The 24,651-nt window shown below is 46.7% G+C and overlaps 1 protein-coding gene across 1 annotated transcript; it reads left to right on the forward strand.

The window, feature by feature from the left end:
• The first annotated feature begins 2,513 nt into the window (after positions 1 to 2,513).
• On the forward strand, positions 2,514 to 23,681 carry gjd1b (gap junction protein delta 1b). Its single transcript, XM_023833516.2, has 2 exons — positions 2,514 to 3,386; positions 17,732 to 23,681. The coding sequence occupies exons 1-2, from the start codon at positions 3,316 to 3,318 to the stop codon at positions 18,573 to 18,575; spliced, it is 915 nt and encodes a 304-aa protein (XP_023689284.1). The 5' UTR covers positions 2,514 to 3,315; the 3' UTR covers positions 18,576 to 23,681.
• Positions 23,682 to 24,651: the final 970 nt, after the last annotated feature.

Here is a 24,651-nt window from a genome sequence, read left to right on the forward strand (position 1 = left end):
CTGCTTGCTGTGCGTTAACAAAGCTGATTCGGGTTTAATCCACAAAGCAATGCAGTCTTTACCGAAGAATCATCCCCGTTCTCTGGCTATTCCTGCAGCCTTGTGCACGCAAGCTTTTTCCATGACCTGAAGAAGAGCCAAGGCTTTGCTCGTTACTGAGCATGCTCTGTTTGTGCTCTATCGCCTGTCTGACTCGTTCAAGCATAAAGAGACCTGTTTCACACAGCCAAACATCAACTTAGTTAGACTTTCTTGTCCCCAATGGGGAAATCCTTTTCCACGGAACTGAACACTCCAAAAGAATTAACATCACGTTTTACACCTGTCATTATCTGTGAACTGGAATGTGGCCAGAGCTTGTTTCTTCAATCTTTTGACTTGCTTACCGGAGCACGTCCTGCTTCCCATCCACTTAACGTGACAAGTGGAATGGGATGACAGCCGACGTAATGGCGGGTCCAACATATCGGCTTGTATGACAGTCATCGGTGTGCCTCTACATGGCTGTTTCGCCGGTTACCTTACCATAAAAACCCCAGGCGGTATGACGTGTGAAGAATGCATGGACTGAATATGACATCATTCAGGCCGTGGCACACGCAGTGGTGTAGCTAGAAATTCTGGGCCCCTTGACAAAATGTCACCTTGCCCACCCCGCCAAACGTTTAGCATGATTTTACATATTCAAGGGCATCTGTAAAGTCTCAGGGCCCTTGAATGTGCCAAGGTATCCACGCCCTACTGTACCCCTGGGCAAAGGCTACTTGGTATCTAATGCGTGCAGAATGATGCTGAACGTCAAAGCTGCGATTTCTCCATCTGGGTATGCACCGCTCCCCTCGGCCATCACCAGATGTTTCAGTCCCAGCGAGTCACGTGATCATCACAGCTGTGTGGAAAAGGTCCTGGAGTCTAACAGAGCCCCAATCAATGAGCATCCCCCCCGACCAGCCAACACGGCATGAAGATGCAAGTGTGAGCTTTGGCTGACCAGTCAGAGGACCTGCTATCGTAAGCGGGTCATGTGGTCACCGCTAATGGGGCAGAGAGGTCGGCAGCTGCAGGCCTTGACACAAAAGCTTCGGCAATGAGGGCCCTGATGACTTCATGATCTCCGCTGAACCGACACCCTTTTGTCCAACTGACATCTCTTTGACTCCCCCCCCCCCCCCATTCCACAGTCTCCTCACTTCAGGTCTGAAGCATGTGAGGAAATGGGTATCAGGGCTGGACTGGGACTAAATTTAGGCTCAGTTAACTTAAGCTACAAGAAACGTCCAATTACAGTTTAGGTAAGGAGCATTCTTATTGGACATTCATGACTTCTAGCTTAGGCTAACCCATATAACTGAGAAATCCTACTTCCTGGAACACCAACCTGGACTATGGGAGCCCTGTGATAAATGTTGCTGCCCCCATCATAACATTTTGCCGACTGGGGTCCCACATATCTATCGATAGTCTAGTCTAGCCTTGGGGGCCACCATTAAGCTATCAATTCATTCTGCATTTTGAAAAGCCATCTTTTCCTACCAAACCTCTATGAAGATGAAGCTGCCCCCCCCCAGATAGAGATGAATAGCAGGCAGTGTGTGGCTGCTCTTCGTTGATCTGGCCGGGCAGATGCAGGGTATCACCGGGGGTGTTTGGGTAGATGATGCACAGACCCACAACAGGGGCCCAGATTTGCACACATCTATCGTTCCTGTTCTGAAAAAGATCCACAGGCGCCGTGGCGGTTCAGAGGGGGAAATCATATATTTTTTTTGTTCTGTTCTCTTGCTTTGTTTTGCCGTTCTGTACAGGGCTTTTCATCCGCCTGGACTGTTTTCACAGCACATGAAATGCCACATGGCTCATTTTACAAAGGTCTGTTCTCACCCTGCTCTTCTCCTCTTCGTCCACATGTGACTGTCTTCCTCCCTTGCCCTCTTCTTCCTCTGTCAACATCCCCAACTGTGTGGCAGAGCGGAACCAGGGGGTAGTAATGATGGGATGGAGGTATGGAACGGTGAGGAAGAGTAGAAAGAGAAGAGGGATATAGATCAGGATGTCTGGTAGAAGACAGGTTTCTGGGCTGTAATTCAGGATGATGGAGAGATCGAGTAAGAGAGGGGGAAACTGGGTGAAAGAGGGAGGGAACAGAAGGAGAGAAATGGAGGAAGGAGGGGCAGCACTGTGATTTCTCAGTAATCCTCTTGGCATTTGTCAAAACCCGAGAATATATTTGTGTGTGTATACGAGAGAGAGAGTGAGAGACAGAGACCAGGTGGAATAATAAGGCGTTAAGAGAGAGAGCAGGCATGAGAGAGAGAGAGAGAGAGAGAGAGAGAGAAGAGCGGCATCTTACAAGCACCAGTGAAGCGGCAAGCAGTAGAGGAACCAAGCGCCATTCCTACTGGGGGGTGGGGGGGTTGAGCGAGTGAGGGAGGGAGAAGGGGAGGGAGCGTGGCACGCTCAGAGAGGAGAGAGGGAGCACGGAGGAGAGCCACATCGAGGGGGACTGGGGGACTGAGGGGCAGAGAGGAGCAGCGCTAGAAAGGGAGGGGACGCAGAGCAGGGAGGAAGAGGGAGAGTGGAGCGCGGACGCGGTGGCTAGGAGCCGGTCCTTGCCGCCTCGGCCGTGTATGGGCGCGTCGCCTGGAACAGCACGCGGGAATCCAGCGGAGCGGGAGCGCTGAGCGTGTAAGTGGGCGGGAACGTCTCCCCGAGGCGCGTCAGGCCGGAGATCCTCACGCGCCTGGGTCTAGGGGGGTCAGCAGAAGCTGGGTCAAACCGGGGACACTTAGATGAGGCAGCCAAACAGAGGAGTGGGAGGCACGAGAGAGAGGAGGTGTAACGTGGTGAGAGGCGTATAGTGTCGCTCGGGGCGAGGAGGAGGAGGAGGGGGGGGGAGGTTCCACGTGGGGCAGAGTCGTGCGTTTCGGGTTGAGGGAGAGCGTCTGCCACAGGGGAGAGAGAAGGAGACGAGAAGGTCGAGATTCCTGAGTTTCCACATGTGGAGGCTGAGTGTGAAGGAGGGGATCTGGGGCTGATGCTGCGGAAGGGCAGGGGCACTGAAACTCAGCGCCGGATCCGGTTTGGGGAGATCACATGGCAACGGGGGAGCAGTGAGTCACACAAGAAGAGGTTCCATCCACAGCCAGGGGTCAGAGAAGCCCAGACCGGCGGGTGGAAGTGTCTCTCCTCCTCTCTCTCTCGCTGTCCGTTCCGGGGACAAGACCTTCACGGCAGGGGGCTCTAAGAAGAGTTCCCAGTCCAGCCCGTCACAGTCCAGTCCAGCTTCTCTTCTGTGGATGCTTCCCGCGCTGAACCATGGGGGAATGGACCATCCTGGAGCGGCTGCTGGAGGCTGCGGTCCAGCAGCACTCCACCATGATCGGAAGGTAATGGCAATGACCTCTCCAGGCCATGGGAGGGCGACGCGGGGCATTCGTTGTTTTAGGGACGCAGGTTACCAGGGTTATGAATCTCCCACCCAGTCTGAACTTCCTATAGACTACTGTGTAGCAGGTAATCCAGGACAGTGATACGCCAGCTGTCTCGCTGTAACATGGGAACAGCAGGGCATTATGGGATACAGTTTTTCAAAGTCATAAACATACAGACCATACTGAGAACTAGTATGTCAAACATACACTGATGTTTGCTTGGTGAGTTTGGTTCTGTGTCCAACGCTTCAAATATGAATGATTCCTCTGATCTTATCTGATCAGTCTACAAAGAGCCAAGTAACAGTTAATCAATTAAAAACAATAGAAGGAGCACTGAGGTTAATTTCTTCAGCTGCTTACAGGTAAGAAGCCCTTGCCTGTTACATTAAAGGCTTTTGTTCCCAGGCGATGGTTAAACTGCATGTTTTTTGGCAAATGCCTTTTAAGTCTAAAATGACCTGTTTAGCTAAAAAATAACAGAAAATATAATAAATTACATCAAACCAATTCTGAAAATATTGTGCTCACTGCCTGAAAATCCTCCAAAGTAATGTGAAGGAGGCAGCAGAAGACATTTCTCTGAGGGAACATCAATCCATTTAATGTAACTGAACGTGCAGCTGATGAATGCTGAGGCTCTGACTCCTTACTCGTCTGTATGTCACCGGGCACCATCTTGTCACAGGTATATATTGGAGAATTGTGGCGCTCGTCAACAGCACAGGTGCTGCCCGCGCGTTGGCTTAGATGAGGGATGAGATCCGAAGTGCTGACAGGTGGGAAACGAGGCCAAGCCCCTTCGTGACCGGACCTGCTGCCCCTCCCCTAGCAGATTGGGAGTGTCCGCATCCTGGGTGTCTCACTGGATGATGTGTTCAATAGGAGTAGAACACCATGGTCAGCTGCTCATTCATTGCCTGGTTCGCTGCTCCCTGCTCTCTCGTCTGGTTCAATACGACTGGGAGGCAGGTTGCACTGGGTGAGCGATGTCCTCTATACTGTCATATGTGACTCTTTTGCAGGCGAAATAATCCCAGAATAGTAAAATATACTAGAACATGATATATAATGTGTGTGGGAATAATTTCACTTCAATCAGTTCGGTCAACGGCAGCATTGAAACTCATGTTTCGTATTTTCACGCATAAGTAAGCAGGTTTTTATTGATACAGTGAAACAGGCAGCATTTGGATGCTGTAGCATCGGTGTGACATCATGGGTCTTCAGGCATGGCGTGTGAGCACTTACATGCACCAGTACTGAAGTCACCGGTGTTTCAGCAGGGATGCTTCCTTGCATGGCAAAAGAATGAAGCTAATTTTAACAGCCTTCTAGAGAGGGGCAATACAGCAATTATTTGCAGTATATTATATATTAGTCTACCATGTTTTGTTGTCTTTTCTGCATGTACATTTATCCCTGTCACAACTGAGCGTGCTGAAATCTTCCATGCATATATATATATGTGTGTGTGTGATGAGTCTGTTCCAGTTCCTGACGTAGCAGGATGATCACTCTTGAAACATTTAGCAGTAGCATTTCAGCTAGCTTATCACGCAGGCGTTCTTCCATGAATACAGAAGAACTCCAGGCCAACAAGTAGCTGCCGGAAGACTACGAATCGGATTCCCCACTGAGGCACCTCCGTGTGCTTAATCTGAATTCGCGTGACTGAATCTAGCTGTAGAGCGGCACGATATTGCAAAAGGAGAGGAGAGCTAGTATCACTTTTGTTGAAAGTGCGCCAAACAATCATAGTAATGATCGTCGCGTGGCAGACGTGAAGCGTGTAATAATGATTTATTAATAGCTGCAGCCCAGTGGGGCTTGCATGTGGGAGACAGGACCTGCCGTGATTATCACACCATTCAACAGGCACTAGCATGGGAGTCTGGTGTGATCCCAGTAAGAAGGACAAGCTTGTGGAATGGTCCAGGGCTAGTCACAGGGAGTCTAGTGTCATCCCAGTAAAAGCGATAAGCATGTTGAAAGGTGTAACACTGGTCACAGGGGGTGGACAGAGGGCGGGTACCCTCTTCACATTGGTGATGCGGGTGGGCGTGGTATCTGCCTCCTTGCACAAACACAGCTTTCTGTTCTCAACTTAAAGGCATCTCGCTCCTGTCTCGCTCTATCACCATCCTGCATTTCATCGGTGTTGGGCACGGCTCTGAATGATGCCCATCGGTTCACACACGGTTTGGACTGATGTGTGGCAGCAGGCGAGTAAACATGGCCGTTACCAGCTGTTTACTGAAGGGGGAGATGGGGCACGGTTGGCTTAAGAAGACTCGATTCAGCTCCTGACACAGCGTGACACTGGCTGAGAGGATATTATGGAACAGTTGTGTATTTTCATATCTCCACCTGCCAGTAATCATAATTAAAACGATCAGAACATTGGTAATGGCTTTTGCGAATGGTGGTTGGTCATCACTGGATTATTACTTGATTATATAACTGCAGCTGCTGGTTGACCCACTAAGACAGTTTCCCAATCCGGTCCTCGGGAACCCACCGCCAGTCCACGTTTTTGCTCCCTCTGGTCTCACTGCCAGAGAGTCCACAATTTTGCTCCCTCCCAGCTCCCTTATGGGAGCAAAACCGTGGACTGCCTGTAGGTCCCTGAGGACCAGAATGGGGAACACTGTACAGTTAATCTGATACACTGATGGAGCACTGTGCAGGTATACCCCCCCCATAGCATTACCTTACCTTATACCATTATAATCCCTGGCTGGTTCTTTGCCGTCAGGGCTGCGGGTTTGTCGCCTTGACAACACCTTGTCAGCGTGATATAGGTCTCGTTAACTGCGCCTAATAGAAACGGTGATATACATCTCTGTAGCCTGCACCGTATGCATGACTCCAGAACCCTCCCCGCTCAGACACGCTTGCTGGGGTGTGTTTCTCGATCTTGCCCATGGTACTCAGTGTAGATCACCCCCGAACAGGCCCGCTGCCTGTGTGTGCATTATTACGCCTGTGGAATATCAGAGGAAAGAGCGTTTGGGATGATGAGAAGAGGAACTGTGCTCAGGCAGCCGGTCAGGCTCCGTGACGATCTTCTCTCGAATAAGAGCCCCGGCCTCTCTCTGACCTGGTTTCGAGCTGCTGTACTCGCCGTGGGGGTCCAGGGCCTGAGTGTTGCCACGGCAAACCTCGGCGACGTTGCCATAGTATCACGTAGTGAAGAAAAGAACCAAAGGCGGTGATGTTCGCATGTGCCGAAGTGCGGCGAGACAAGAGCGAAACAGTCCTACACGCTACACGATTTAACATACATGATCGCAGCTCATAAAATGAGCTCTACTCATGGTTAGTTCACTTAATTAGCCAGGTACACCATTATAATGTCGTATTTTGTATGTATACATGAGACACCCATAGTTAGCTGTGTGTGCTGCTGTATGCATCAGTATGCATTTGTGTCTAGGTATGTGTGCATATGTACTTTTGTGTTTCTGAGTAAAGGTGCCAGTGACTGATTGACTCTGTGTGTGTGTGTGTGTGAGAGAGAGAGAGAAATTCCCTGTTCTACAAAGCCCCCTTTCCTGTCCAAGGACCAACAAGCTGCACTCTGCTCCTCACAGCAAGACCCGAAATAACAGGGCTAAAATTAAACTGGGCCCTGCTTCTGAGACGCTCCTAGCACTGTGGGGGGTGGGGTGGGGGGGCAGGTCACTGGCAGTGTGGGTGGCCTGGCAAGCCGACTCCATACCTGGCTTCATATACATGGACCTTTAAGTACAAACAGACACGCCGGACAGCTGGGTAAGGAATGAAGTCCCAGAGTGAGTGTCAGCTCAGTGCGTGTGCCACACACCTCATGTGCGGCTGGGTCCTGCCAATTAATCAAGCATCAAAGAGTATGAATGAAATATCTCAAGGTCCGGAGTCCCTGTGCCAATTACTCCCAGTGACGTTTATGCTGGTCCCATTACTGACATCAAACCCAAGCACCTATCCATCCATCATCCAATCATTTTCCCCAGCCAGGGTCACATGGTTACCCCAGGCATTCCAGGGCACACCCTGGATGGGCTATAACCCTAAACCATACAAAAATACTTTGAACTTCACAAAACTAAATGAGGACCTTTGCAGAGTTCTGTTACTTTAGATTCAGGTCTTTGTTCCCCAATCACTGCTTGTGCAGGAACTTTTTCGGAACATGTACAAAACCTGAATCTAGATGCACACTCACCTGTCTTGGTGTCTAAGACAAGATCTGATAAATACATATAATCCCACCACCCTACCCCCACCACATCTCCGCATCTCTCTTTAACCCGACCTCTCGTTACCCATCCTCTCCATCACTACCCCTCCACCCTTCACATTGTTTTGCTCTCCATCAATCTTTCTTTATCACTGCCTGCTATTCTTCCCTCCACTCTTCCTTGTCCATTATTGATGTAACTTAATTGCTTAGTATCCAAACTCTCTTCCATATTTAGCATGTCTAAACACCTTACCTTCTTCTCTAAGTGGTTCCTTTGCTTATGCCAGTGTTTCCCAACCCGGTCCTTGGGGACCCCCAGCCAGTCCACATTTTGCTTCCTCCCAGCTCCCAACCAATCAAGAACACTGAATACGCAGTGCCATGAGCATAATAGGGGCATGGATACTCTATCAGATTCAGGGGCCTGTGACTTTACCGGAGCCCTTGAATACATATGTAAAATTTAGTGGGGGGCCCAAGACGACTTTCTGTCAGGGGGCCCAGAATTTCTAGCTACGGCTCAGCCTGGTACAGGTGTGTTGGGAGCTGGGACAGATCAAAATGTGACCTCACTGGGTTGCTAAACACTGGCTTAAGGTAATCAGGTTAAATGGCAGTAAAGTCCTTCCTGGCACCACCTCGAATAGCGATAAGTCCACGTCCTTAACCTCTAGGCTTCCAGCTGTCGTACACCAGGCTTGCAGCTGTATTTTTTCCTCTTAACTTCCTTCCTTCCTCTGCTTGATGTCACACCTGCTGGAGTCAGGCTTGCTTCAGAGCTGCGTGTTCCAAGGCCGCAGGAAGGAGAACCGCTCCGAGGTGCTGAGTTCCCCCAGCGGGGCCTGGAGCGAGGCAGCTGCTCGGGCTGTGATCTGGATGAGTGTAAAGCGGCGGGAGAGGAGACGCGTTGGCAGAGAAGGGCAGAGAAAGGAGTCGCATTCCGTATCTGCTGCGATGTCTTCGCGTCAACAAGAGAAGAACCTCCAGCATGGAGCATATGTGCAGAGTGTATGTTACTTTGCAAACCAGCTGACTCCCTCTGACACAGACAAGCAAGCACAGTAAGGCACAGCACTGGGGGGGAGTCAAACAAGCTGGTCTGAGTTAACAGCCTTTTCTGGGGGGGTGCACTCCGGGAGACTCCATCATCCTAATGGAGGTACGGAGATGAGGAGCAGGGAAGGATTGATGAACTCTTCAGAGCCACAGTCTGTGCGGCGACTCTGAAAATGATCATGGCGAAAATGGCTTTTAGTCCTGTGTTCCACTCCAAGGCTGTGCTCCTCACTCTCTCTACGCCACCACGTCCTTAAAAAAATGCTTCAGGGACAGTTTGTTCCGGTAATCGAAACGCGTGCACTTGAAGGGTGACCATTCATCACTTAGATTAGGGTATGTTAATGTTATTAGTCTCTTTCCAAAACACTGGTGCCGCCAAACGGTTTGTGCATCGCAGCCACCGGCTGGCACTAGCGCGTGCACACACACACGCGCGCACACACGCGCGCACACACTTTGTTTACCCTCTCACGGAGACAGATTACGTGATCCACAACCAAAATGTCTCCCACGTAGGCGCTGAGAGCATTACTGATAAGCGGAAAGCATTGCACGCATACATAAACACTAGGATTTAGACTAACCAACCAAACACGGAGCATATCCACACAAAGGCATTAAACCAAGGCCACAAATATTGTGCACACAGCACTCACAGTGACAGGTAAAAGAAAAGAAACAAAAATATGAGTACACACACACACTGATGTTTATAATTATAGTCTGTAAAAATAGCAATAATCAACACTGACAGTGATGGTAAAAAAAAAAAACACACACACACAATCCTGTGAAACATAGCCAGGTTTGTGTTTACAGCTGTTTGCCACTGAGCGGTAGTCATAGATACGGGTATATGTGAAACTCATTAGTGTAACTTGCAGCAGGTGCACAGGACCAGTGGTGATGGTGTATGAGTGTGTCTGAATGTGTGCGAGAGAGAGAGACACACACAGAGTGAGATGGCGAGAGAGTGAGACACGGGCGAACAGTCTCACGTCTAATCTCTGTCTCCATGGACACAAGGATTCAGCTAGATTCTATTCAGTCTCCATGGTATATTTCTAGGGTCTTCCATCATCTGATGTGTAACATTGATGCAACATAATAGTCATTTTAGTTCATGATAATAATATAATGATCTGGATTCTTACTGTACATTGAATCTAAAGATATTATTCTTTTAGCTTATTGTGCTAAAATCTACTTATTATTATTGTTATTACTGTAATCATGCACTTATTCATATTGTAGGTAGTGTGTATTTGCATAATGGTGTTATAATCTATGTTAAAGACACCAGAACTGGTTGTCAGCAGCATGCTTGCAAATACATACTACCTGCAGAATGTGGTTACATTCTACTTCTCACTCTTCTGAGTGTGTGGTATCAGTGCCTTAGTGTCAGCTTCTGTCTGAGTGTGTGGTATCAGTGCCTTAGTGTCAGCTTCTGTCTGAGTGTGTAGTATCAGTGCCTTAGTGTCAGCTTCTGTCTGAGTGTGTAGTATCAGTGCCTTAGTGTCAGCTTCTGTCTGAGTGTGTAGTATCAGTGCCTTAGTGTCAGCTTCTGTCTGAGTGTGTGGTATCAGTGCCTTAGTGCCAGCCTCTGTCTGAGTGTGTGGTATCAGTGCCTTAGTGTCAGCTTCTGTCTGAGTGTGTAGTATCAGTGCCTTAGTGTCAGCTTCTGTCTGAGTGTGTAGTATCAGTGCCTTAGTGTCAGCTTCTGTCTGAGTGTGTAGTATCAGTGCCTTAGTGTCAGCTTCTGTCTGAGTGTGTGGTATCAGTGCCTTAGTGCCAGCCTCTGTCTGAGTGTGTGGTATCAGTGCCTTAGTGCCAGCCTCTGTCTGAGTGTGTGGTATCAGTGCCTTAGTGTCAGCTTCTGTCTGAGTTTGTGGTATCAGTGCCTTAGTGTCAGCTTCTGTCTGAGTGTGTGGTATCAGTGCCTTAGTGTCAGCTTCTGTCTGAGTGTGTGGTATCAGTGCCTTAGTGCCAGCTTCTGTCTGAGTGTGTGGTATCAGTGCCTTAGTGTCAGCTTCTGTCTGAGTGTGTGGTATCAGTGCCTTAGTGCCAGCTTCTGTCTGAGTGTGTAGTATCAGTGCCTTAGTGCCAGCTTCTGTCTGAGTGTGTGGTATCAGTGCCTTAGTGTCAGCTTCTGTCTGAGTGTGTGGTATCAGTGCCTTAGTGTCAGCTTCTGTCTGAGTGTGTGGTATCAGTTTGTCTGCTAGCTTTGCCTAATGAGAGCCCCTTGGGGCTGATCGTAGCAGCTGCTGTATAGATGAGTCAGTCTGAGAGAAGCACCAGGTCTCCCACCCACCCAGTAGCTACACACAGCCAAGTGTCCACACTGAGCTCAGCCCCCAGCGGGAAACACGCAGCCGCTGCCCTCAAATCACCAACACAGACAAACAACACCCGCTCTTCCTATACACACACTGTGCCCTGTCACACACAGTCACGCACCAACCCCAATGTCCCATTCCACACAAACACAAACAAAAACGCAGGTACACACAAGCATCAGGAGACAAAGATTATTTCCACCACAACACATGCAAGCCTGCCAATAGCACCACTGTGAAAATGCATTTGGCTCAACAATGTGGCTTTGCATACATTACGACACATTGATGCACATTCCCTCTATCGCTTCCAGCAAAAATTAGCATTCCCTTCCATCTAATTTGCATAAACAAATGCATACAGTCTAATGGTCCATTTAGCATTCCTCTGAAAATATTATAGCACAAGTGATATAACAGTATAGTTACAGTAAACATAAGCCTACATACACTCAGCACACAAACATACCAGTCCCTATTTTTTTATTTTGGTACTTGCTGGCCAAACAGTGAGTTTTTCGACATAGCTGCGCCTGTGCGACTCAATTCATCGTGTTTTACACACAGAAACATACATGAACTGATAATTTCATAATGTAAACATGACTGAATCCCATACCAAAGACTGACTTTCAGGATATGTATGTATGAATATACATACGTATATACACACACACACACACACACAAACACTAAGTGCAATTAATCACAATTAATAACAGAAAATTATGCAATTAATTAGCTATATTCGTCGATTCACAGCCCTTAGACATATACCTATGTACAATATACCCATGTGTTTTTTGACTCAATCACTAGAATATGTTTGGTTAATCAATACCTTAATTAGTATTTTTTTTTACTAATTAAGTTAAAATTAAGTGAGCTGGCGGTGAAATTCAGTAAATACATGGAATGGCTGGGGTGCCCCTGAGGGGAGGTTTGGGGACCGAAGCAGTGTTCTTCCAGCCATCCAAGATTATATCAGTAACTTCTTGGGGACCAGAAGAAATTCTTAACATAAGGAAGGAGTTCATGTTTGTGTGGAGTACTGCTGTATGTTACTAAAAACACTTTAATAAAATGCACGCACATAATATTACTGCATATATAGTTAGAAGACGACACGACAAAAACTGTTGTCACGAACGCTGCTCTTTATTCAGAGTTTTCATTAATGTCACATGCTTCTCGTGTCATGCAATGCAGCGGCTGTTATAACCATGGGTGCCCATAGTAGCAGCCATAGCAGCTTCTCCTGTTGGCGGAGGGCCGCGCGTGATTCAGCACGAGCGTGGCACTGTGGGTGTGCACAGAGGCGGCCATGAACTGTAGCCATGTGCCATGGCGTGTCAGGGTGAGGCACCCCTCGGAAAAGGCCTGTCCCGGACAGGAGAGTTAATCCGGATTATGACGTTGCCCCTCCACCCCCCAGGGACCACCCTCATTCGTTTTCCCCTCTAACGTGTCCCTGCCCTATTGCCACATTTTAATCTGTGGACAGAAATCATACGCGTCGTGCTTGTAGCAAAAGCAGCTACTGGTCTTGTGATGCTGAACACACTTTCATTTATCTTCATCCATCCATTCATCTGTCCATTTTTCCATAACCTCATATCCAGTGCAGGGTGATGGAGAGCCTGGAGCCTTTCCCAGAATGCACAGGGCAGGAGGCAGGTGACAGCTTGGCCGGGATGAGGCTACTTTCATGTAACCATGACATAATTTGCGCCGACTGCTGCCAATACTATCTAAGGACATGCCATTTCTGGAACATACACCATGTGACGCTTTCCTAATGAACATGCAAATCATGCATTTTCTATGCTGTTTGCTCAGTGGGTGAATTTTTTTTAAATAGATTTTAAAAGGAATATTCCCCCAGGACCTAGAAAGTTCATCTTAATCTTAATTGGCACAACTGAGGATCAGAGTGTATGGAGACCAGAGCATGAAGTGTGGGGAGGTGGGAGAGAGTGACGACTCTGGGGTCTGAATGAAACTAAGCTTCTCCACACAGGAACTGGTGGGCACCTTAAAACACACTCTTGTACAGTGGACATGCTTTGTTTGTTGTTGATTAATTAATTTCAAACACCAGCATTCAGCTAGTGGTATATATAACTTTAAGAATACATGTAATACGTAATGTAGTACACTAGTTTTCCGGTACCACTTGAAACCTATTGATATATAACTAAATGCATTGAATAACTCTAAAAAAAAAAAAGACTGGTCTCACTTGCCCCAGTGATTTGTATTTTAAAATGATTGCCCTGTTTTTTTTTTGGACTTAGATCACATGACATAATCCCAGACGAAAACATAGCCCACAGCAGGACTCAAAACCGAGTGACTCAAAAAAAAAAACAAACAAAAAAAAACCACAAGCCTCTCTCGATTCTTTATTGTGTCGTCGTAATGGGACTCCCTGACAGCTCACCAAATAATATGTGACCTTCCCCGCGAGGACATGCCGTGCTTGTGTTTCAGTAGAGGTTGTAAGAGAGGGACAGTCCAGTCGAAAGCCAACGCAATTATCTACAGTGCTGGCGAAAGGGTGCGACCTGTCCTCCGTGCAGATGCAAATACAGAATGATCTCTGGACGGATGTCAGAGAGGAAGGCAGAGACATCAGAATTAGAGAGAAAGGGTGAAGGGGGGGGGGGGGGAGACAGTCCATTCTGATGTTAGACACAAATACAGTAAATTCTAAGGAAAGCAGAAGGGTTCAGCTTTGAAGTGCTGTCACTGAAGACTGATAAGACGCAACAGCAACCTTTGTCATGAGCGACTAAGACGGGCGGCACAGAGCAGCCAAATGGCAGCGGTCAGATGAGCCTGCATTGACTGCCCCCCCCCCCCCCCCCGGGACGAGAGCTGATAGGTGTGCAAGCTTGTCACCAGCAGACCTCTTTTCTCCCGCATCCTCAGTTTTCCTGATCCCCCGTTTAGGGATCTGCAATCACGCCCGGCGCACGTGAATGAATGTGATGCAGTGCACCCTGCACTGGCAAGCACAGATGTCGGTATACGGGCATTAAAGAAAAAAACCCTTTCAAACACGAGTAGAAACACAGGATATAACCGCTGAAAACGTATTCAGCCATGTGTTAGACTCAAGCTTAACGTGATGTAATTCAATTCAATTCACTTCAATTCAGTTCCTTAAATAGGACTATTCCCAACATCGTTTCCTCAAAGTATTCAACAAGCGATTAGCAGCAGCACTGTACGTTCAAATAAACCTAATAAAGAAGAGTGTAGTGTAGCAGACATACCAATGGTTAATGGTAAATCATGTCTAAAGTCTGGTGAAGTCAGATGAAGCCTTATAGCAGGTATATAAACCTTTGAGGGTCTCCAACCAGACCAAGTGGCTGGCCAGCATCCCCACCAGTCAGCCACCGTAGAGTAATATAAGCACAGACCAGCATGGGAGAAGGTCTGATGAAGTCCACACCTGAAAACGTTGCAAACAAGGGAAGGCGGTGATGGTCACAGCTTGCTACATCTCTACCTCCTGTCCTTCCATCAATCTTCCAGCCTCTCAGAATCCCTCCCCCATCTTCCTTCGTCTTTTCCATCCCTCCGTTTTCCTCTTCCTACCGCCACCTCCCCATGTGTTCCTTCTCTCTCTCCGTGTCTTACTCGCACTGCACTCTGCAATCTCTCCGTTTAGGTTTCCCGTGGGGTCACTGTGTTTCGGCATAAGCCTCATTTCTGCCCCCCCCCCAATGCTGGTGAGACATCAGTGATGGGCAAAGCAGAAAACACACACACACACACACACACACAGAAAAAAAATAATAATATTAATAATCTCCAAGTTGATAGCCTGACCAGAAAAATGCCTCCCCACGCTCTTACGCTCAGGCTCTCCGGCAAACCGTTCAGTGGGGGTGCTTAAGGATGCAGTTGCCACAGCAACTATCTGCGGGAGCTGGGTGTAAGGGGGAAGGAGTAGTGAATCGTGGCGGGTGGGGGGGGGGGGGTAGTTGTACTCCAAGGATATAAATACGCCCAGTCTCACCTCTGTTAACAGTTTACCTCAGCAGTTATGACACTGGCACCTGTGAATTATGAATACAAAGTGATAAACCAGACATAAGAAAGGGAGCGAATCTGATTTCCGATGTTTCTTGTCGATGTTTTTAGTGGCTCCTCATTCTGAGTGGCATTTATGTGGCTGTAATGTAAATCAGAGGCGTACGTTCATCAGCATTTCATTCTGTGAAATGTATTACTTTCCAGGAATTTAGTACCACTATCCAATACGGAAATGAAATTCAAAATGAACGTGTTTAGCGATGTGCTACGATAAAACATATCACATCGTTTTTATATGGTCTGCGTGTTTTGGGTTAGGTTTGCGGGTGATTATATAAAAACTGATCATTATTTGTTATAAACAAAAGCTGTTTCACATCGAACAGATTTGACTGTTGCATATATGATTGCACATATAGTGGTTAACTTAATTTGAACATAATTTTCCCCTAAAGAGATGTGAAAAACAATATTAAAATAAAATTTCCAGAGTCTGTTGACTTGAAGAGTGAGAGAGAAGATTGAAAAGAGCGAGACTCTAAGGTTAACAAGTGAATGCATGAAAATATATAAAGAAAGGAAGAGCAGAGAAGATGAGTATCTTACAGACAAAATGGGTAATAGTGTGCAATTTTTTTTTTTAAAAAAAAGCTAATTCAAGAAGCCTTTTGCTGGTTTATGCAGAGATGAAAGCTGCAGTTTGTGTGTTTATGCTCATAATTTATTCTCTTAGATGAGCTTGTCTTTACTCGAAGAGACACTTCATCCATTGCCTACTTTTTTTCTCGTTTAAGGTTAATCTCCACAAGTATAAAATATTACACACTGGCATGTTATTGTAAGCCTGCCTTTGTTAGAATAAATCACTTTTAACCAACCCATAATTTGACGATTTCCAGGTTCTGCCCCATGTTTACTGACAGCTCTGACGTTTAATGGATTTCCACTGACGCGCGTGTGCGCGTGTTACCGTGGCCGCAGCAGCAATATCATCGCTCTAGCGTTAAAATCGCTTTGCTTCATTTCAGGCCCTAAAAATGTAACTGCCTTTATTAAAATATATATATATATGGGTCTTTTTTAACCAATAACAAATGCCATTTGAAATTTATGGAAATAGCAGCACAGTGGGACTTAATCTGAAGGCTCCGTTTGACCTTTCGCCCTGAGGCAGATGTTCAGATATGTTCGCACCGTTTTCCCCGAATCAAAGAAAATTATCTTGTATAACCTTGCATAAAGCCTTCAGCGGCATGATCGAACCGGGAATTCATCACATGACAATAGTAGTACTCTGCTCATAAAAATGCAATAGCAGCTCCATCTATTGATGTCATTTGAATTCAGATTATTTTAATCGGCCAGACACGAGGGAGAAAAAGACTTAAGAGCTAGTGTTTAAAATTGAGCGATGTGGTTTAACGAAAGGGCAAAAGTAAACTAAAGACCACCTGTGTCCCACGGTTATACCTCGGCCCCCACCGTAGACCTTTACTCAAACATTTGCTTCTTACCTCATTGGCTGCAGCAGATATATCCCCCCCAAAGCTCCTCATTAAAGTGAGAATAAATTAATAGCGGCGAGCTATCTATAGTACGGCACGCTTCCACACCTCCCCGCCCGAAAACGCCAGCTCACGTGCCCGGAGGCGCGCACGCTTAGCGGAGCCGCGCGAAATTACGGGATATTTCTGGAGGATGACGTCATGCGATTGCGAGCAGGCTCGCGCCAGCACATATGCGCGCGGAAGCTGATACACGGCACACTTACAAATTAAGCACTCGGGGGCATACACAGCACACACACATACACATGCTTGACGTCTGTTGCTGAGGAATGTGATAAAATTGGGGGGGATAAGTGCCAAAACGTTGTCTTTTTTTAAATCTTGAGATGTTGTGAACGTGGATAAAATTAACTAAAGAGCCAAAAAGGCTTGAGGGTGTTACTTCTCTCTGCAGTGAGCTCTAATTCTGGTGAAAATGAATGTCTTTGGCTTTACTATAAATACTTTGATATGATGAATGTGCAGATGTCACTTGTAGATTTTATTTTGACATTTACCATCATTTAGCAGTTGCTTTTTTTCAAAGAGATGCAAGAATGAGACAGATTAGTGCAGTGAATATGTCACAATGAAAGGTGGAAAGTTCGGGTTCAGAAAATACAAATCCAGACCAAAATGTTGTTTCAAGCAAACAGTTGAGTATAATGAATCATGGTTAGTCAAAATGAAATCTTGGTCTGGATTTGTACTTTTCTGGACCTGAACGTTCCTCTGCTCACAGTTTAATATTTTCACATGCAATAAAATTTCGCAGTTGTTCTTTCAGGAACCCCACTCCTGGTAACGATGTCATTGCTAGTCTCTGTGGCGTAATCGTTTAGCTAGTTTGGAAACTGATAATTGAAAGGTCGGTGGTTCAAGCCCGCCCAGGGACGATGAACTTTGGTTACCTTTCACTACATGTTGTATGTGTACAACTGTGTACGTGACAAATAAACCTCTTGAATGTAACTTTTCTACCCCTCTTACCGTACCTCTTCTTGTCCCTAACCCTTTATCTTCTACCCTTCCATCCTCTTCCTCACTTTCTGTCCGCTTCCCTCCACATCCCTCCAGGATACTGCTGACGGTGGTGGTGATTTTCCGCATCCTGATCGTGGCCATCGTGGGCGAGACCGTCTACGAAGACGAGCAGGCCATGTTCATCTGCAACACCATGCAACCCGGCTGCAACCAGGCCTGCTATGACAAGGCCTTCCCCATCTCGCACATCCGCTACTGGGTCTTCCAGATCATCCTGGTGTGCACTCCCAGCCTCTGCTTCATCACCTACTCTGTGCACCAGTCAGCGAAACAGCGTGACCGCCAGTACTCCTTCGTATATCCGCTGCTGGAGAAAGACTACGGGCGTAGCGAGGGAAGCCGCAAAGTGCGTAATATCAACGGCATCATGGTCCACAATGCAGAGAGCGGGGGAAAGGATGAATCTGAGAGCCTGGAGGTGAAAGAGATCCCCTATGTGCCGCGAGCGCTGACCCACTTGAAGAATGCCAAGGTACGTCGGCAAGAGGGCATCTCCCGCTTCTATGTCATCCAGGTGGTCTTCCGCAACGCCCTAGAGATTGGCTTCCTGGCCGGTCAGTACTTCCTGTATGGCTTCAACGTGCCGAGTATCTTCGAGTGTGACCGCTACCCGTGCGTCAAGGAGGTGGAGTGCTACGTGTCGCGGCCCACCGAGAAGACGGTCTTCCTGGTGTTCATGTTCGCGGTCAGCGGCATCTGTGTGGTGCTCAACCTGGCCGAGCTGCACCACATGGGCTGGCGCAAGATCAAGAGCGCCATCCGGGGAGTCCAGGCCCGGCGCAAATCTATCGGCGAGTTGCGCAAAAAGGACCTGGCTCATCTGTCCCAGGTGCCCAACATGGGCAGGACCCAGTCCAGCGAGTCTGCCTACGTCTGAAGCCATTCAGAATATTGGGCTGATATTCTGTGTAGGACAGTATAGGTCCTTTCGTTCACATCTGTTATCCTAGGTAATCAAGACAGAGGTAGAATTTTGGACTAAAATAAAAGAGCATGTTTGTTCTAGATCCGTTCCACAGTTATTTCCAAACGTTTATCAGGACCTTTGAACAAGAGGATTTTCAGAAGATAGCCAAATAAGGCAGAGAAGCTTAAGTGCATAGCAAGGAATTCTGCCCCCTCCTTGGTAGATTTTGCTGATTGGGGGGTTCTCCTTGTGAAATTGGTAGATTCTGGTCCCCTCTTGTCCAGGGCCCAGGAAAAATCCATCCCCCCCCCCCCTCCCGGCCACGGCCCTGCAGAAAGCCACAAACCTTCAGGTTTCATCCAGAACACAACAGAGAAGCCAAGAGAAGACTTAAAAAACGATTGAATTGGATGACGTCAACTCCTGGTGATGAGGTCAGACGTCAGAGAGTGTAAATTAAGGCTTTGTTTGACGTTTCCTGCTCTGACCTTCAGTAGGGTACTCAAGTAAAGGTTGTAATCCAAGCAGAGACAGTAGCACCTGAAGTGTTCTCCAGAAAACCGCGGGAGCTGTGTCACAGACATGGATTGCTCCGACGGAAGTGCTGTTTCATGCAAACCTCTTGGCCGAAGATGCGGACACTTTCACTGCCAGTGAATTTATAACCCGTTAGTGTAGACACACGCGCGGACCAGCGTGTGCAGCTAAGCACCTGTGCTCTAACTGCAGGGCCCAACTTTAGAGGCAAGTACGGCTGAAATATCCCCTCAAGTTTAACTTAACGTGAAAACGAAATCCCAAAACAACTGCAAGCTCTATACCTCAGCGCAAATTGCACCCACTTCCTTAAATCCAACCTCTCCTGTTCCTGCCGACTTTCTCTCCTGCTGCATTACGTCTGTGTGTGAGTGAGTCTTGATTTGATTGGAGGACGGGAGAATCAATTAAACTTTCCCTTCTATATGACAGAAGAGAAAAACGTTTCATAAGTAATTAATTTGATTTGTCCTATTATTTTGATTTTTTTGGTGACAGGGTTAGTGCCGTCCTTTAAAATGACACATTTGTGTGTTATATCTGAGCGTGTGAATGTGGTAAAATTAAAATGCGTTTATGCATATGTTAAATTAACATATGCAACTGCTGCATATATGCAGCATTAATATATAATATATGGATTAATATATAAAACAGAAATATATATATCAAGTTTTAATTTATGTTCCACAGGGGAGCAGGGTGAGACTTTTGATTGATAGTTTACAGGAGGTGAAAAGGGGGGCATTGGATATAAAACTGTATATTATTGATTGTGTTTGTTCAAAATTTTCATCCCTGATGATTTTTTTGTATTCTTAAACCACATGATTTTGTAGTGAATTTGCAAAAGGCATGTTTACAAAGCAGTGACAGAAATGGCAGATTTTTATAACTGTGCGTAATTTTTAAAGGGAAAAACTCATTGCTACTGAATCGAATGGAGGAATTTGCATCTGCCTCTGTTGCGATTATTTATCAGCACGTTTCCTTTTTGACGTGTATGTAGCCCTGTGCGATCAGCCGAGGGCCCCGCCGAGGGCCCCGTAGAGCTGGCAATAAGACGCATATTCAAGCAGTGGAGATAGATGACCAAGGAACCATATGTCAGCAACTCTGCAATAATAAGTTGCACTGTAGCAGGAGCGAGCCTCGCAGGGAGGAAGAGAGGCTTGTGAGGAGCTCCGACACGTCCGAAGTTGTGCAGAAACTGTGGGTCGCTCCTGGTGCTAAGCTAATGTGAAATGCCTTAGCTTTCTCCTCTCCTGTTGGCTCTGGGTCAGGGTGGGTTTGTCTTCTATTACTCTGAACCGGGCTGGAGATCCAGTGTCACTAAAGGGCACCATGAGGTCAATGCTTGGGTGGAGAAGAAGGCACGATGCAGAGGGCTGACGCACTTAGCATGTGTGCTACTCCTCTGCATGGCACCATGCACACTGCCCTTTGGAGGAGCCCCTCTGACTCTGATGTTCCTTCCAAGGAGACGATTCCCCACTCAAGCATGAAGTGCCTGGCCTTCCGTATTTGCCTGCTGGTGGTGCCAGAACCAAGTGCTGGTGGGTGAACAGCATCTCTGGGCCAGCGGGAGGGAGACACGCACACCTTTCCTATCCCACCCACCCACAGATTCCAGAAACACGCTATGTTCAACCAGTTCCAGTGATCTCGTCTCGGCGACACTGGAAAATAGAGAGGGAATGAGAATGAGAGAGAGAGGGAGAGAGAGGGGGAGCGGAGGTAAAGACGGAATGCAACATCTGGTCATTAGAGACGAATGTCTGGTTTGTCTTCAGAAACAGCAAGTCATGATTTGAAGTGCACATTCTCAAATAGGACCCCATGACGAGAAAGATCTGGAACCTGCAGTGACTCCAGACTGGTTCCAGTTTAAGCCAAAAGGCAGTTTGGGAGTGTGTAGAAGAGCAACATTTACATAGAAAATTTATAGAGGAGTATGTTGTGTTAAGAGTTCTTGAGTAAAACGAAGGAAACAAAAAGACTTCTATCTATCTATCTATCTATCTATCTATCTATCTATCTATCTATCTATCTATCTATCTATCTATCTATCTATCTATCTATCTATCTATCTATCTATCTATCTATCTATCCTGAAAATCTGAACATAGGTATGGTTACAGAAGACATACGTGTCTTGACCCTTGATGTTTTCAGAAGATCCGCATCCTTTGACCAAAGTTATTGTGGCCAGGCAGGACAGGCTAGTGTACGGGGACCTCCATCCCTCGCTATGCCCCACGTGAAAGAAGTGGCAGGAGTTCCGACGCGGCCAGCGTCTCAGTTCTTCTCCTTGGATCGACTCCCACCTTTGTTCCCTTACGGGCTCACGCTCTGGATAGCTCTGTTGTGTCAGGCCTGGTCAGGCGGAATGGCTCATGAGTCCTAACTGCTGGGGAGATCCTCCCAGATGGCCTGCTGGCATCATCTCCTCGCCAAGCTTCCGTCGCTGCCATTGGCAGGGTTGTCCTGTGTCCCGGGACCTTTCCCGTGGCCTCGGTGCTGCTACAGACTGTTTTTCAGCCTTTAAATGCAGAGCTATAATGAGCTGAGTCACTAAGCATGTCTGTCTCTCTCTACGGTTGAACAGTAAAGGATGAGTAGATGCAGCAAGGCCTTAGCATTCTACTCGCTCAAGTCAATCTCTCTCTCTCAGTCTCCTTCTCCTTTTCCCTTGGGTTTTGCTGGTGGAACCAGAGACTAAAAGATTTTGCATGGCTCTTGCTGCGTCGTGTCCTTTAAACGTGATCAGTGGTGTCCTTTTTTACTGTATGTCAAGATGGTGGGACTATTGAGACTTATGCAATGTACTGTTTTATTTCTTTTGATTTGTCACCCTTGACTTTGTTCCGTTTTCCTCTTCTGTTTTTTTTTTTTTTTTGTCTGTGTAATGTACAGTACTGTAAATGAATGACATAGAGTCAACGGTATTTTGTATGTACTGGGAAACGTAATAGGAGAAGTGTCGAATTTGATAAACAGACTTGAAAATAGAAAAGTCAAACAGATTTTACTCTTGTGAGATTGGGTTATACGCACCTCCAGGGTACTGATGTAGGGTTTTGAAAATACGAAAGATTTAAGCTAAGTGCATGGAATATAGTTAGGGTAAGCATGACTTTTATTGTTTGCTCTGTATAAACATAGAAACGCAGGATTTGTTTTGGGGACCCTATTCAACCCATTACAAATGAAAGACTAACAGAGTCTGGATGACGTTAAGCAGAAACAGACATCCTTTCTCTCCCCATTCCTTTGAGAGCCAGTCGTCCCCTTTTAGTGTTACACTTAACTCTTTATACGACCAGAATCCCATCAGCCTTACAGTCAGTTCAACAATTCATCAAAACGATAACCACATAATTACAAAGAGCCAGTATTATAACAAAATCAATTATATACCATAACACTGTTTTTATATATATACAGTTGCCTGGTGTTTAGAAGACATAAAGGGCATATTGAAGGATACACCAGCTATAAAGAAATCATAGACCTTCTCAGGAATTGAGCATTCGAAGGCTGGCCTTTTCATTCTGCTAGTGTTTGTGGATATTTAAACATTCCACCGACACACATATAATCTGTCGTCTATGCAGAATGATTTTCAGAAACGTAAATTGAAAAGCACACTACAAAATCTATGTATATATTCTTCGCGGTAGATATTTCTACGACGCGGTGACTGTGTAACATACAGCAGGAGTACAGGTGGCACGTAACAATAGTGTTTCGTATATAGATCTTTGTTAATGCAGAATGTTTGCAGAGTCAGGTGCCAATACACAAGCAGTCTTGAAATCTGTTACGGTAAAGTCTGTTACATAAGTTGCACAGAAAATGGACCTATATATTTCGTATTATGCCTCATTAATCTTCTGCTCCCGTTATGGCTGCAGCTGCACTAGATTTGGGTAGAATTTTTCCTAGATCTTTTGGCTACTTTTTGGGTCTCCAGATTCTAAACTCCCCAAGCCATGCAGACCGTCTTGCTCCAAGCCCTTTTTTGGTCTTGAGGTAGTCCCTGCGATAGTCCCTGCGATAGTCCCCGCATGCTCTAGCTATGGTTGCTGTTTCATTTCTCTATGTGTAAAACCTGAGAAGCCATGGTTCACGGAAAGCCAAACTGTGGGTGTCTCTCAATATGCACACCTGACCGTATTTGTGCTCTCGCGTACCCGTTTTACGTCGTCTTCCGCTGCTGAAGGGGAAGACCAGTTCCAATACTCAAGAACAGAAGTACAGAGGACAGTAAAAAAAATCCCTGGATGTCATTCTTGCCAATGTCAAAGATGCATTGGTTGCAAATGAGACCAATCCCATGATTCATTGTGCCCTAAGTTTGTTCTTGGAAAGCAAGGTAGCGAGAGCGCAGGTACCATCTTTGCGTTTTTAGTATTGAGAAACACTCTGTGTTGTAGTTTTGGTGGGTTGTTACTTTAGGCTTTAGGTGCTGGCTACATTTTCAAAGTAGAAACATCCCCACCCCCCACCCGTTGACAAAGGACTCAGGGACCTTACGCCCCCCCCCCCCCCCACCACCCCCAACAGTCCTGTTATAAACAGGAATAGACACTGGCCTTGATAACTCTCTGTCTTTCTCCCCCTACAGCGAAGCTCTTGTAACAACCACCAATCCCCCCCCCTCAGCAGCCCCCACTCTACCTCCTTAACTTTCCCCGCTTATAAGGGCTGGAGACAGCAAGCTGAGGAGTTATGACCATTCCAGGCATCAAAAAGAAAGGTTGTGGGGAAACTGCAGTACCTACATACCATGTGTACTGATCTCTGGGGGGTGGAGGTGGTAGATTTTTGTTAAGGGGTAGCACACAGTCAAACCAGCAAAACAAAGTCCTTTGACATACGCCGTCATGGGTCGTCAATGAAAAGCCATCAACTTGGGGTACTAGAATATAAATGTGTTTATACAATCGTACCTTGTCGATGTACGACATGCTTCTGCTGATTTTAAATAAGGGCATTCCAGTGAACAACTGGATTGGGTTGTCTAAGGGGACCATAGGGAGGGCAGGACCATAGTCCCATGTCGAGGGGGTGTGTGCAGTGCAAACTGGGAACTGGAGGTGGCTGAGCTGAAAGGTTGGGCAGCAACTGGTGTCAATTTCTCCACTGTCTCATGATCTCCACATATAGACTCTGCAACTTTGTGCATAACTTAGTGAACCTCTGCAAAGCGCTAAACAATGTGGCGAATCTCTGTTGTGTCCCGAAAGTCTGACTAATTCTGGTTAATTTTCATTAAAACTCTGAAGCATGACGTGACCTGATAGCGAAACAGAAAAACTGCGTTATTTAAATTCAGCTCAATATTATGAATAACTGCATCGATTTTATCTTTCTGGGTCGACGTCCTGAGTGCTTTTATCAGCAGGCCGCCGCTTGCTACTTACATTCCAATTAGAAGCAGCCCCTGTGATAGATAGAAATCCTGTTGGAAGTACTAAACGTTGAATTGTTTTTCAAGCACCGG

The sequence above is a fragment of the Paramormyrops kingsleyae genome, chromosome 17 (assembly GCF_048594095.1).
Source record: "Paramormyrops kingsleyae isolate MSU_618 chromosome 17, PKINGS_0.4, whole genome shotgun sequence".
Lineage (NCBI taxonomy): Eukaryota > Metazoa > Chordata > Actinopteri > Osteoglossiformes > Mormyridae > Paramormyrops > Paramormyrops kingsleyae.

Bases quoted from the DNA above. Each gene is read 5' to 3' on its own strand.
- gjd1b (XM_023833516.2), top strand. From the start codon at position 3,316: ATGGGGGAATGGACCATCCTGGAGCGGCTGCTGGAGGCTGCGGTCCAG. The intron at 3,387-17,731 runs GTAATGGCAATG...ACATCCCTCCAG, and splicing joins CACTCCACCATGATCGGAAG to GATACTGCTGACGGTGGTGG.